The sequence below is a fragment of the Passer domesticus genome, chromosome 6 (assembly GCF_036417665.1).
Source record: "Passer domesticus isolate bPasDom1 chromosome 6, bPasDom1.hap1, whole genome shotgun sequence".
In the NCBI taxonomy this organism is placed as follows: domain Eukaryota; kingdom Metazoa; phylum Chordata; class Aves; order Passeriformes; family Passeridae; genus Passer; species Passer domesticus.
Genome location: NC_087479.1, coordinates 3,716,608 through 3,728,759, shown reverse-complemented (window position 1 = coordinate 3,728,759; position 12,152 = coordinate 3,716,608). Strand labels below are relative to the sequence as shown.

The window sequence follows — 12,152 nt, the reverse complement described above, 5'->3', positions numbered from 1 at the left end:
CATAGTTTAATGATGCAAGCAGATACCCAGTTTCAGTCATTTTACTTTTGAAAAGTTGTAACATAATCCTTCCCATAGATTAAGTTAAAAATGACCTAACTGAAATGCCATTATTTCTGTTGCCCACAGCTGGAAATTCTTCTATCACCAATATATTCTGATGTTTGTTTCCCCAAAGCCTTTAGAAAGCTTCCTTAGTCTCTCTTTACCTTGCTGGGATCAGCTTAAGCACATCCAACTGAGCCTAATATTTGTTACAAATATTCACTTATTAATTGTGAAAAATGTTTTTCTCCCAGGTCTTCACTGGTGGAACAGGAATGAGGCTATTTTCCAGCTGTGCATGGGTGGTACAGGGATAAATTTAAAGTGTTTTAAATGTTTCAAGGTACTACAGCTATAAGGATGGAAGAGTACCAATGCCACCTTTTTTTCTCAGGCCAAGAGGTCATGTGTTTCAGTCGTGCATTTTGTATGATTAATGAGTTATGCACCACAATCTACTCCAAGATGCTTTGGTTAAATAGCTAAAGAGCTTGTACTTACTAAGAAAATAAGCATAATAAATTAGAGTTGGAAGGGAAATTAATTTGAGCAATTGTTTCAAGCGAGAAAATCTTACTTCAAAATTCATGCTTTGAAATGTTTACTCAAGTCACACACATCAACTAAAATGACAGCCTTATTTACTTTGACAGGGTAAACGTGACAGCTGAATTATTTTCAGGCAGCTATAATTACAACTATTTATCACGAATCTATAAATTTGATTGATGTTTTTCAAATAAGAGCACGTTATATAGTATTTAACGAAGGAAAATAAAAAAAATACCTTTGAATAACTCTTTCTGCACTCTAGCTTTTTTCCTCTTCTTTCAAGAATTCCTTTCAAAATGCCATCAAATAGAATTTGTCTAAATGAATAAGAACTTATTTCACATTCTTTAAAATTCCTTTGCTTCTCAGTTTGATGTGCAGTTTTATTTCCTTTTAATTATAGTTACTCTGCTTGGTAAAGAGTAGCTGCTGCTGTGTTTTATGAAGGTGTTGGATGCTGTGCTCACTGCTGATGGCTTTGCCCTGACAGCTCCAGAAGTGAAACCCAACATGAGTCCAGATAATGCTGGCACTTCCAGCCTGCAGGTCCTGCTGTGTGGTTTGGTTTAGCTCCCAGCTGGCTTCCTGGGCAAGCACAGGCCATTGGAAGCTGGGTTTGCTTTGGTGCCCGTGGCAGAAATCTGCAAGGGAAGGTCCCACATGATGTGTGTTTGCCTGGGAGGGACAGGAATGTGTGGATGAGGATGCAGGAATGATGCTCTTTAAGAAATCCTGATTGGGAATCCCTAGGAATGTTTGGGGAGGACCCTCAGCAAGGAGTGGCAGCCCTTCCCTGAGAAGGGCACTATTTCTGGTGGGGCTGGATTAGTTCACCCTGTGAACTGGAGAGCACCAAGCCCCCTGCCTGGAGGCTGTGTCCTCTTCCACTGCTCTGAGCTGGAGGAGGTTCACAAAAATGTGAAGTATCTCCAGGTCATAAAAATTCATGACCTGATCATAAGGGGAATCTGTTTTGAAAAGAAAAAGTGACAAATCATGGCCCTTGTGTGCTGTCACTCGTCTTCCAACTAAGAGCTCTTAATTTGGGCATCGATTTGGTTAAAAAGCAGGGCTTGTTTATTTTTAATGTGAGTGGGTTTTTGGTTATATTGGTAGAGAAAACTTTGTAGTCACTTTGCAGGGTCTTCTAGCTTTATGTTTTGAAGCACACAATTAAAATGTAAAGCTTGTTACTGTTGTTGAAAGCGAACTTATTAAATATTAATAAATGCACTGATAATTCTATCTCATTTCCAGTCTAATTGAAATTATATTAACTTATATATCACTTTATGTATTCAAAGTACTGTACAAATATTAGCTAATTAGTCAAATTGTTATTTTCTATGTAATCATCCGTGGAGGTAGCAGAAATTAACTTTTAATAAACCCAGTCCTTCTATTTAGTTCAGTCCTTACATTTGTACCTGTGTTCAGTGCACCTGTCTTTGCCTCTGTCTTTTTAACCTTTAAATACTTTGCCCCTTCATCTTTTTATTCACCTCTTGCATGCTTTCTCTGTGTTCCACATTTTGTGTTATCTTCAGTAAGAATAATTCTTGTGATACTTGTCCATTGTGCGTTATCTAATACTGTGCAGTCCTTATGCCTGTTTGGAGATTTTAGGCACTTCTTCCATAGAATTTTTTTTAAAAAATCAGCTTATCTTTCTTAACATTTGCATTTTGCTGCTTTGACTTGCTCACTTTATCTTTAAATTGAACTGGTTTTTGCATAAAAAATACTTCTTCTCAGTTCCATAAAGTACTGTCTGCTAAAAAACTTATTTGTGATGAACTTCAGAAGCAGTAAAGCTTCATTTAGAAGAAATTGGAACGAACGGCCAGAATGGGTTTAAATCACTTTTTTTTGGGGTGAATGTTTTTTTCTCACAACCTCATAGTGTTTTGGAAAGGAAGACAAGACTTGTTACAAAGAAGCTTCATTTACCAGTTGTAGATGCTGCAGGGACTTTCATAAATGGGGTCCTTTGCTTATATCCTGTGAGCCCTGTTACAGCTCTTTCAATGACTGCAGTGGTACTTTTCTGGAAAAATTAACAATTTATGCATAGAGATAAATGCCCTGAATATACTGCCTGCAGCTTTTTTTTTTTTTTTTTAAATTTCTGCAATATGTGGCTGGCATAAACCTTGCATCTGTCTCAAGTTGGACAGATGCCTGAGAGAGCAGGCAAAGAGAGGAGCCATACATGAGTCAGGGTGAGAAGGGAAGGTAACAGGGACATGGGTAGCTGTGAGGTGACTGTGAGGTTGTTATTCAAAACACCAAAGCCCCATCAAGGGCAGGACTGAAGGGAAAGGTGTGTAGGAGTCAGTGGTGGGCTGTGATCCAAGTACAGCCGTGCTGAAATTCTGTGGAGGGTATCCAGTGAATCAGGGAGAGCTGGCCTCCTGAGGGGTTTGAGCGTGGAGGGGCTGAGGATGCTCAGAATGTCAGAGTCTTGTAAGGGCTCTTGCTTGAAGTGTGATGTGGAGAGAAGCATTTAGAAAGCCAGGGAATTTATTTCATGTAAAAGACCTGGTGGTGGTGTCTGCTCTGATCTCAGCTCAGCAGCTGAGCAGCTCCTTTGCTGGCTGCCATAAGCTAAATTGAGAAATGTCTCATGTCTCCAGTTCAATCACTTCAAGTGGCTTACAGATGATTTCAGAAACCTTTCTAGTATGGTGAGTAAAATACAACTTGATCCATGTGGGCTGATATTGCATACCTTTGTAAGTTGGATGGTCTGGTTTAATAAAAAAAAGGTTTTATTTCTGAGGAATCCAATTTCACAGGCAATGTTCCTTTTTATAAATCCAGCTTCTATACAGTTAGCAAACTAATACATTAATTAGATTCCTAATATATTTTAGTACATCATACTTAAAGATACAATTTCAAAATTATTTGGTGACTCTTACTTTTGAAACAATCAGTAACTTGTTTGCACTAACTGAGGCTTAGATCTTGTAAATAGTTTTCCTGTGTTTGACTTTCCTCATCTGAGTGGCTGTTGAGAAATTAAGCAGCTCTATTTTTCTTTTCCAGGAGATCATAGAGTGCTTTTGACAGACCATAGCAGAGAAACCAATGCTAATGAAGCAGAATTTTAAGGAATGCTAAGACATTTTGTTTCATTAGAATGGTGTGAGCATTTGAATCAGAGGGGAGAAAAGAGGAAAAATTTTCAGGTGGTTTAAACTGACAGAATTCTGGGAGGGCCAGGGAGGTGCTGGTGGGATGATCCAGGGGCTGATAGTGGGTCACAAGTCTTAATGCAAGTTAACTCTGTGTATAAGCATTTGTAGAATGAGAGCCTTAAAATTTATGTTAATGAATTTGTGGCAGTTTTAAATTTCTGTGTTGGTGTGAGCAAGTAACAGGAACTAATTCTAAAGGGTGCTTTATTTAGTACAATCTGTAGAGGTACCTGTTCTTAATACTTAGAGAAACATCAGAGAGTTGCCAGCAAATGAGCCCCATAAATTATCAGTCACCTATTAATTGGAAGTAAATTACTCTTAGTCCTTTGCAAAAAGAGATGATGTGTGTTAATGTTGGAAGTTGTGTAAAGGGAGAATATTTCTCTTTAAGAGCTGCATTTGGCCAGGAACAGACAGAATAATTTAGCACAGCTCAGGTGATAAGTTGTAAGTTGTAAAACCACAGCAGCTGGATCACCTCTGATTTTGTCCTTACTTTTGATAATGAGATACTCATTTATACAGGGTTAAAACTACCTTTTATATAACTGCAAATACATGTAAAATTGTATATATGTACAATGTTTACATATCTGATTACTCTTCTATTTATTTACATACTGGTGGCTGCTGGAGAACTTTTTGTTATGTCATGTAGGAAGCATTTAATAACTATTTCAGATATATGTTCTATATTAAGTATCACTTTTAGTGTATGTGTTTATATACTTCCATAAATAGTTCATGTGTAAACATTGTATGGCTTGGAAAAAAATAAAGAGAGAAAGATGATGCAACAGACTGTTAGATTTGTAGTGTAGAAATAGGGATGGTTTGAGCACCAGTGTGAATTCTGAGCTTCTCTGCTGTGAGTGCACAGGTTTGGAGTGGCAGGAAGCACTGATGAGGGTTAAATTAAAACAGAGGGGATGTTCTGCAATATTCTGGTTCTTCACTAAGACACTGAAGTATGTCCCTTACTTTTCCAGAGTCTGGAATTGTCTGAGGTGTCAGAACAGCTGATCTATTGCTAGAATGTTTGTAGTTGGTACAACAGTTAAGATTATATAGATATCATGTAAGTTATTACTTATTGTTTTAATTCTATTGTAATTTGGGAAAACTCAGGGGAGTTTAGTTGCTAGCACCAGTTTATCTTGCAATAAAGGTTATTTTTTGTATATTTCTGCTAACAGTGTGGCATATTCAGTTTATTATTTTTCTAATCCATTGAGAAAATACTTTAAGTACTTTAAAAAGATCTCTCACAACAGGTAACTTAGAGGCTGATGGCTCAGGCTAAACCCCACGCTCCCTCTTTAACAAAACAGCTCTCTCTGCTGTTGTAATTTGTTTGCCCTTCTGTATGGAGATACCTCTGCTCATGCTGCCTGCTTTCTGGAGCTCGATGCTGATTTTGTGTAGGCAGAAGGACACCGTGGCTGTTCCTGAATGGTCTCTGCTTAGAAGTCCCTCCTGGGCTTTGAACTTGGGCTCCTGAAGGATTTGTGAGTTGGAGTCCAGAAGTCCTTGTTCTTTTGTGTTCTTTGTTGCACCCCACTGCTGCAGAATCTCAATTAAACGCTAAACCCGAGCCCTTTGCACACATAAGTCTGTTTTTTCTGTCACTGCAGACTGGATTCAGGAGTCTCCACTGGAGGGTATCCCTGGAACAAAACAAAGTAAAAAGGACATTGCATGTAACTTCAAAATGATTGACCCATTTTCCCTTATTGGGAGTTAAATTAAGTGTGAATAGAATCGGTTTACTGGTTTGTGCGCAAAAGTGCTTTATCAGAAGAAGAGGTGTGGTTTTGTCTGTAAATGGATGAAACAACAACTGTGGAAATTTTTCTTTTTAAAAATGGTTGGGGTTAGAGGCAGATGACACCAGGCTGTGGAAAAACTTTTCTCCCAAAGGAATTTTATTGAAAGAGTTTGCTGTGAGAAACTGTAAGAGGACGGTTTATACTGGAAGTTGAATCTTAGCCTGAGCTTTAGTGGTTGCCTCTGCTTTGACTATAAATAGAAAATCCTTGTCTGCCAAATTTCAATTTTTAAAGCCTTTTTGAATTTGTGCCAAGGAAATAATATTTTAATTTGTATATCTGTTTATTTTCCCTCTGTCTGTGCATAACTTAAAGTGGCAACTCTTACTAGATTTTTTTAGGTTAGCAAAAGTGAAAAATTAACTTGGATAGCATTTTTATGTGGGACTTAAAAAATAGCCTGTAGCTATTTTTTTTTTTCCATGAAGCCACTCCCTTGCCCCTGAAATTATTGTGTTTATAATTAAGGTTGTGTCAGTTTTTCTTAACTGCCAAACTAATGTTGCTTTGTTTCATGTGGTGCAGACTGCTGCAGCATCAGTTTGTTGCCTTGGTGGCATGTGTCCAAACACTGGATAAAATTAAAGAATGTTTAAAAATATGTAGACAGGATATCAGCCAATGTAAAATGTTGAGGCAGGCATATGGTTGACAAACACAGGTATTTATTTATATCAAGTTAAAGGAGAAAATGTTGAGTGTGCAGCTTGCTCTCCCACTGAGATGATGCTCAAGCTGGGATCCTGACCATCAGGGATGGTTCCTCATTTTAGGAGAAGGATTAGAGCCTTGGGGGCAGGACTTGAGAGAAGTGAAAAAATACCATTCTGCTCTAAATTCGCATCACCACCAGCCTGTGCTTAAACTGTGATGCTGGCAGCCCTCCCCCTGGGTGGGCTTGGATCCCCCTGCTTGGCTTGGATCAGGGCTGAGGAAAGGAGGGAGGGTAGGGGTGTGGGACGGGTGGCCTGGTCAGATGGGTGAACTGTGCTGTGCTGTGGATTTGAGCTCCTTGGCAGCAAACATGATGTAGCTCTGCCCTGTCCTCGTGCAGCCACACTGAAGGTGTTGGGAGAGCCCCTTCCTGCCTTGTGGTGGGAGCTGGGGCTTGCCTGGAGCTCCTGCTAACTCACCCCAGGGCTGACACCTGATGGGTGCAGGTACGTGACGTGAGTCAGGTGACACTGTGGCCAGGAGAGGGACAGAGAGCCTGAGCTGTCTGCAGGGGTTAGGTACTGACACCCAACCACAGTCATCTTGTCCCCAGCCTGGCTTGGTGGGTTTTGCTCCTGGTGTTTTCCTGGCTGCTCGGCATGCCCAGAGGTGGTGCTGCTTTGGTGGGGCTCTGGCAGCTCATCTCAGACTCAGAGCAAGTGTTGGATAAATAAACTGTGTGTTTTTGCCAAAGTGCACCTTGGCTTTTAACACTGGGAGGAGAGTTATATTTTAATAAGGTGAGGCTGGATGGGAGGAAGAGTCTTGCTGAAGTGGGGCTGCCTGTGAGTACATGGTTCATTCGTGGATGGCTGTTCTTTAATTATTGTGACTGGGAAGAGCCATGCTCCTCAAATGATACATGGGTTTGGCATTAAGTGAATCCTGAATTTAAATAATAATAATAATAATAATAATAATAGTGCCCTAGCCAGGTTTTCCCTCTAACCCGGTAGATGTGGCTCCCTCCTGGAAGGTGGGTAATGCATGCTGGAAGCCCGTTAGTGCCAAGAAAGATTTCTAGTCTTTTAATTAAAAGCTGGGTGCTGCTGCTGCCAACAGCATCCTCCTCTCCTTTCCAATTTGATCTGAAAGAGAGGAGGAGGGAGCTGGTCCCTGCTACTCTGAGGGAAGGGTTTGGGCTGTCAGTCACTCTTAAGTACATGGCTAATTTGGGGCTTTGTGGAGATGCTTGAATTCCAAAAGCAAGTCTAGTTTTCAGAAGCTTTCTCCTCAGCAGCACTAACTCTGGCATAGCCATGCATGGGCTTAGTGTGCTGCTTGCTGTTGGAGTCACACAGGGGTGCCTGGCTCTCTCTGTGCATTTCATGGCATGAGATGCTGCCTCTGGCCTCTGGCCCCTGCTGCAGGAGTGGGATGTTTCCAGGCAAAGTGTCCTGCAGTTGCAGCCTGCCTACACTCCTCCTTATGGGCTGTCTTTTCTCGCTCCTGAATTTGTAAAGGAAGAAACACAGAGACTGATGAGGATATAGTAGGAGAGTGTGGCCCTGTGCTCCTGGCTTTGACCCTGGTGTTGGCTAGAAACTGAATTTCTGTCCTAGAGAAAATTTCCTCTTCAGAGAGACTTTTTTGCAACCAGAGGTAGAGAACTGAGGAGAAAACCACAGCTGTTTTTAGGGGGAGAGAAATGCAGAAAGGTCCTGTGCTGATAGCACTGAATCACCATTTTTAGTTCCCTAGCTTTGCAGATGGAAGCTGTTGTCAGCTCTGCTTCCTCTGAAAGATGGGAATATTCCAGTGAAGCAGCTGCAGACCCATCATTGCCATTTTCCCATGGAAAATGTTGATATTATTAAAAGGGCACTTTCTGTCAGAGAAGCATTCTGCCAGACGTTTCCTGACCTGGCTTTGTACTTAACCTTTTGTCTCATTTTCTCCATCTGTAAAATGGATGTGCTTATTCTCAGCCACCTGTATAAAATGCTGGTATTTGTGGATTAAGTTATGACCACGTGGTCTTATTTAAGATTGAATTCCTGTGAAAGACTCATCTGCTTTCATGGCAATTCCCCATGGAGCCAGTCCGATCTCTCACATAGGTAGGAACTTTAAAAATGCAAACATTAAACAAATCCAAAGTTTATTATTGTCAAATTATGTTCCTCCATCTATTTAATCTGTGTGATGTGCAAATGATCAATTTATTTTACCACTGCTTCTGTGTGTCCTGGGAAGATTATTTCTTGTCCCTCTTCCAGCCTGCTGAAGAGATGTTACTTTAACATTTGCTTTGTGTAAATTAATCATGATGACATATCAACAAGATTTTTGAGCAAACTTCTCAACCAGGATGACAGATATTTTATTTGGTGAATCCGTTTTGTTGTTGGTGTTGATAACAAAAGCAAGGAGAGGGGAGGAATGAGCTGTGTTTCTTGTCTCAGTTTTGTCTGTACCTAATTGACTGTAGGGGCTGCAGTATTTCTGTTTAGTCTTTGTTCATCAAAAAAAAGTATGTTACAAACTCTAATAAATCAAAAGCTAATCTGGGATATGAAAAGACACTTTCTTTGCAGCAGATGAAACAATTAGTAGCAGCTCAGTTTTAATGTAGTCTGTGTTAGAGCCAGAGCTGCTAAGGATGATGTGTTTATTCCATAGCTTGGCAGTTTGCAAATTTTGTTACTTTCAAAGGAGTTCTTACGGATGTTTTGGTCATGTGCTGTTTGCTTTGGTAGGTTGACAGAGTTTCAAGATACACCAACCAGTCAGCTGACCATAGATGAGTTTATGAAAATTGACTTGGAGGAAGAATGTGATCCTCCTTCGTTTACAGCTGGTCAAAAAAAATTGAAGATACAGCAGGTAAATTCTGAATTGAATGCTGTCTGTGGTTCTTTCCTCTCTCCTCCCTCTGTGCATTCCCTTTTGAATTTAGTTAATGCTAAATCCTAACTGACCAGCCCTTGGTAAGATTTAGTACATTTATTTTGAGGTTCTTGAGAGAGGGATGAGTATTAGTGCATACGGTACCCATTAACTAAAGATATTTTTTGGTTTATTGGCAAAGGAATTTGGAGTTTCCCAATTAAAAATGTCATTGGATTAGAAACCATGCACTGTTTTTAAGGTGATACCTGTGGTTAGAAGAAGTGACATTACAGAGAACTTCTTAAAAATAGATATGAAAACAATAACCCATTTACTTTAATGGGACTGCTGGTGGTTTGGTGTGGTACAACACCCACTTCCACAGAGATCAGTTCTCATGTGGCTTAATTGTTTTACAAATCATGAACTAAAGCTGGCAGCAGAGGAGAAGATTTTACTGCTGTCATAGCCAATTCTTATATTATTGGTTGGTTAGGGTTTTTGCTTGCTGTAGCTGTGCTATCATTTAAGGTCTGTAGGGGTGTTAGTGATGTTCTCAAGAGCCAGCCTGGTGCTGTAGGTCAGAGCTTCCCTCTGCCATCACCCATGTGCTCTGACTGGTGTGGGCACTCCAGTCTCAGCACTGTCCTTGCACTTCTCACATCTACAGGCACAGTCACAGGATCTGACTGCTGGAGAATGAGGCCTTTATTTACAGCTTGCCAGACTGGAGGCTCTTTTTTAAGTATAAAGATGGGGGAGATAACATTTTGAAATTGGTCAGTGTTTTGAAACCTGTCTGTCATGGCTGTCTGACATTACAAAGTAATTTCAGTGGTGATTCAAAACCTGCTTATGCTTTTGAAATACCCAGCTATTCTCTGTCTCTATGTACAGCTCACAAACAGTTTACAATTGTGCCTATTTTTTTAGTAATTTCATGTTTATTTTGTCTATTGTCATTTCAGCTTGAAAAGGCATTATCAAAAAAGCTGGAGGATTTTGAAGGTATGAGTTGTGTTTAGTGTAACATATCACTCATTTCTTCAATATTACATCAATGATTGCTGAGTTTTATTTTTATTTCAACACCACAGGAGAAATATCGAGCTACCAAGATGAAATAGAGAGTGAATTAGAAAACAGTAGACCGAAAGCAAAAGGCGTATTTGCAAATTTCACTAAAGATGGTAAGTCTATAAAGTCTTATGACTCCTTAAATAGTATTGAGCTCAGATCTGGCAGTCTGGAGTGTATGAACGTTATGGTGATAAATGTGATCATATATATACTTGCATAGTACAAGATCTCTTGTGTTGGGGGTCTCTCTGCCAAATAGGTGGTTCATAAATCAGTCCTCAAAACAACCACATTGTTCATTTCAGGGATAGTTCATTAATGATTTCAGTTGTTTCTCTTTCCTGGTGTGGTATAAACTTGGCACTGGCACCTGAGAATGTTTCTTTTTATCACTGAAGGTGCAGTGGACCAGTATCTAGACCCTTCTGTTGCCAAATTCCCCAGTTGACTTCCCATATGGAAGGGCTTTGTGCAGGTTTAACTGGCTATTTTTAATTTGTAATTATACCAGGAAATAGCTGACTTCTCTCACAAAGCCCTTTTACCTAATATGATAAGATGATGCTTCTATTTTAAATGGTGACTGTAGTCACAAAAATACATTTTAATAGTCAAGGTAATGAGTTTGAAGAGCATCTGGAAACTCCATGTATTTATACACTGAAGTAAAATATTGTGTATTTCTTTTACAGATTTCTTCTAAAGATTTCTATTCTTTAAGTGAGCGCCTCTCTATTTATTTAGTTTCTGTAACAGATGGTATGCAATGATCTGTTGGGTTTTTTCCCCTTACAGATTCTATAGATGATAATGCCTCTAGCATTTTTGGAGAGGAGGAGGCAGAAGATGAGGAACTAGAAGCAGCTGCTAATCACTTAAACAAGGACTTCTATGATGAACTTAATGAGAAGGATAGAGGTAAAAGGAATGAAGATGGGGAATGCAGAAATGGAAATGAAACTCTTGTAAGACCCCCTGCACTGGAATCCTTGCTTGGCCCACTGCCCACCGCTGCTAGTCTTGGCATAACAGAGTCCATCAGGGAGTGCATATCCACAAAGGACCAAGAGCCTGGTGAGTAGGAGTTCAGCTCAGAGCAGAAACTGGACACAGGCAGCCAGCTGTGGGTTTGTTGTGTCATTTCCATGAATCTTGTTGGTTACTGTGGTAGCAATTCCGTGAATTGCTGAGACGTCAGGGTGCAGGAGCTGCGAGGCTGGATGGGACCAGTGGTCTTGGTTGTTGATGTGGTTGTTGACATCTGCTCTTCTGGAAGCCGCAGGAAAATCTGGGGTGCCTAATTATTTTCTGAAGCCTGAGAATGTGTATCTCTTGGTTAAGCTGATAGCTGATTTGCAGTCATATGATAGCTGATGGGCATATTTCAAGCCATGCACTCTCAATTAGGAAATTGGAGGAAGCAGGTTCCTGTAAATATGACTGGAAATTAAAACCCAAGTATGAGAATCTTAGATCAAGGCAGACTTTCTCAGGAGACATTTTACTGGAGTCAAACATGATGCAGTCTGTCTCTGATTGAGAGACAAATGGCAAACATTTAAAATGTTTGCAAGAGGAAATAACTGGTGTTGTGCTTTTTTCTTTGATATGAACTTCAGTGTGTATTGTGCTGGTTTTGCTCCGTTTTTCTTAAAACTCACAGATCTGTTTGCATCATACAGCTCTGTATAGCACAGTGGGAGTAGGACTGATCAACTAAAGAAGCCAGTTTTGCCAGAGCCAGTATTGCAAACAGTCATCCAGGCATGTTTGTTTGCTTTTTTGTACACGTGCTTGAACTTTGTGGAGACAGCTTTTTTTTTTAATTCCTTTTGCATCCTAATGACTCTGAAAAAAACATATCTAAGAGGCATTTTATTCTTTATCACAGTTA

The 12,152-nt window shown here is 40.0% G+C and overlaps 1 protein-coding gene across 2 annotated transcripts in view; it reads left to right on the top strand.

The window, feature by feature from the left end:
- The window catches only part of BRF1 (BRF1 RNA polymerase III transcription initiation factor subunit), a 172,019-nt gene that overhangs the window by 89,459 nt on the left and 70,408 nt on the right, over positions 1 to 12,152 (top strand). For both annotated transcript variants that reach the window (XM_064422875.1, XM_064422876.1), the window contains 4 exons: positions 9,046 to 9,172; positions 10,147 to 10,186; positions 10,276 to 10,368; positions 11,054 to 11,332. In XM_064422875.1, coding sequence (XP_064278945.1) covers positions 9,046 to 9,172; positions 10,147 to 10,186; positions 10,276 to 10,368; positions 11,054 to 11,332 — 539 coding nt within the window. The remainder of the gene's footprint in view (positions 1 to 9,045; positions 9,173 to 10,146; positions 10,187 to 10,275; positions 10,369 to 11,053; positions 11,333 to 12,152) is intronic.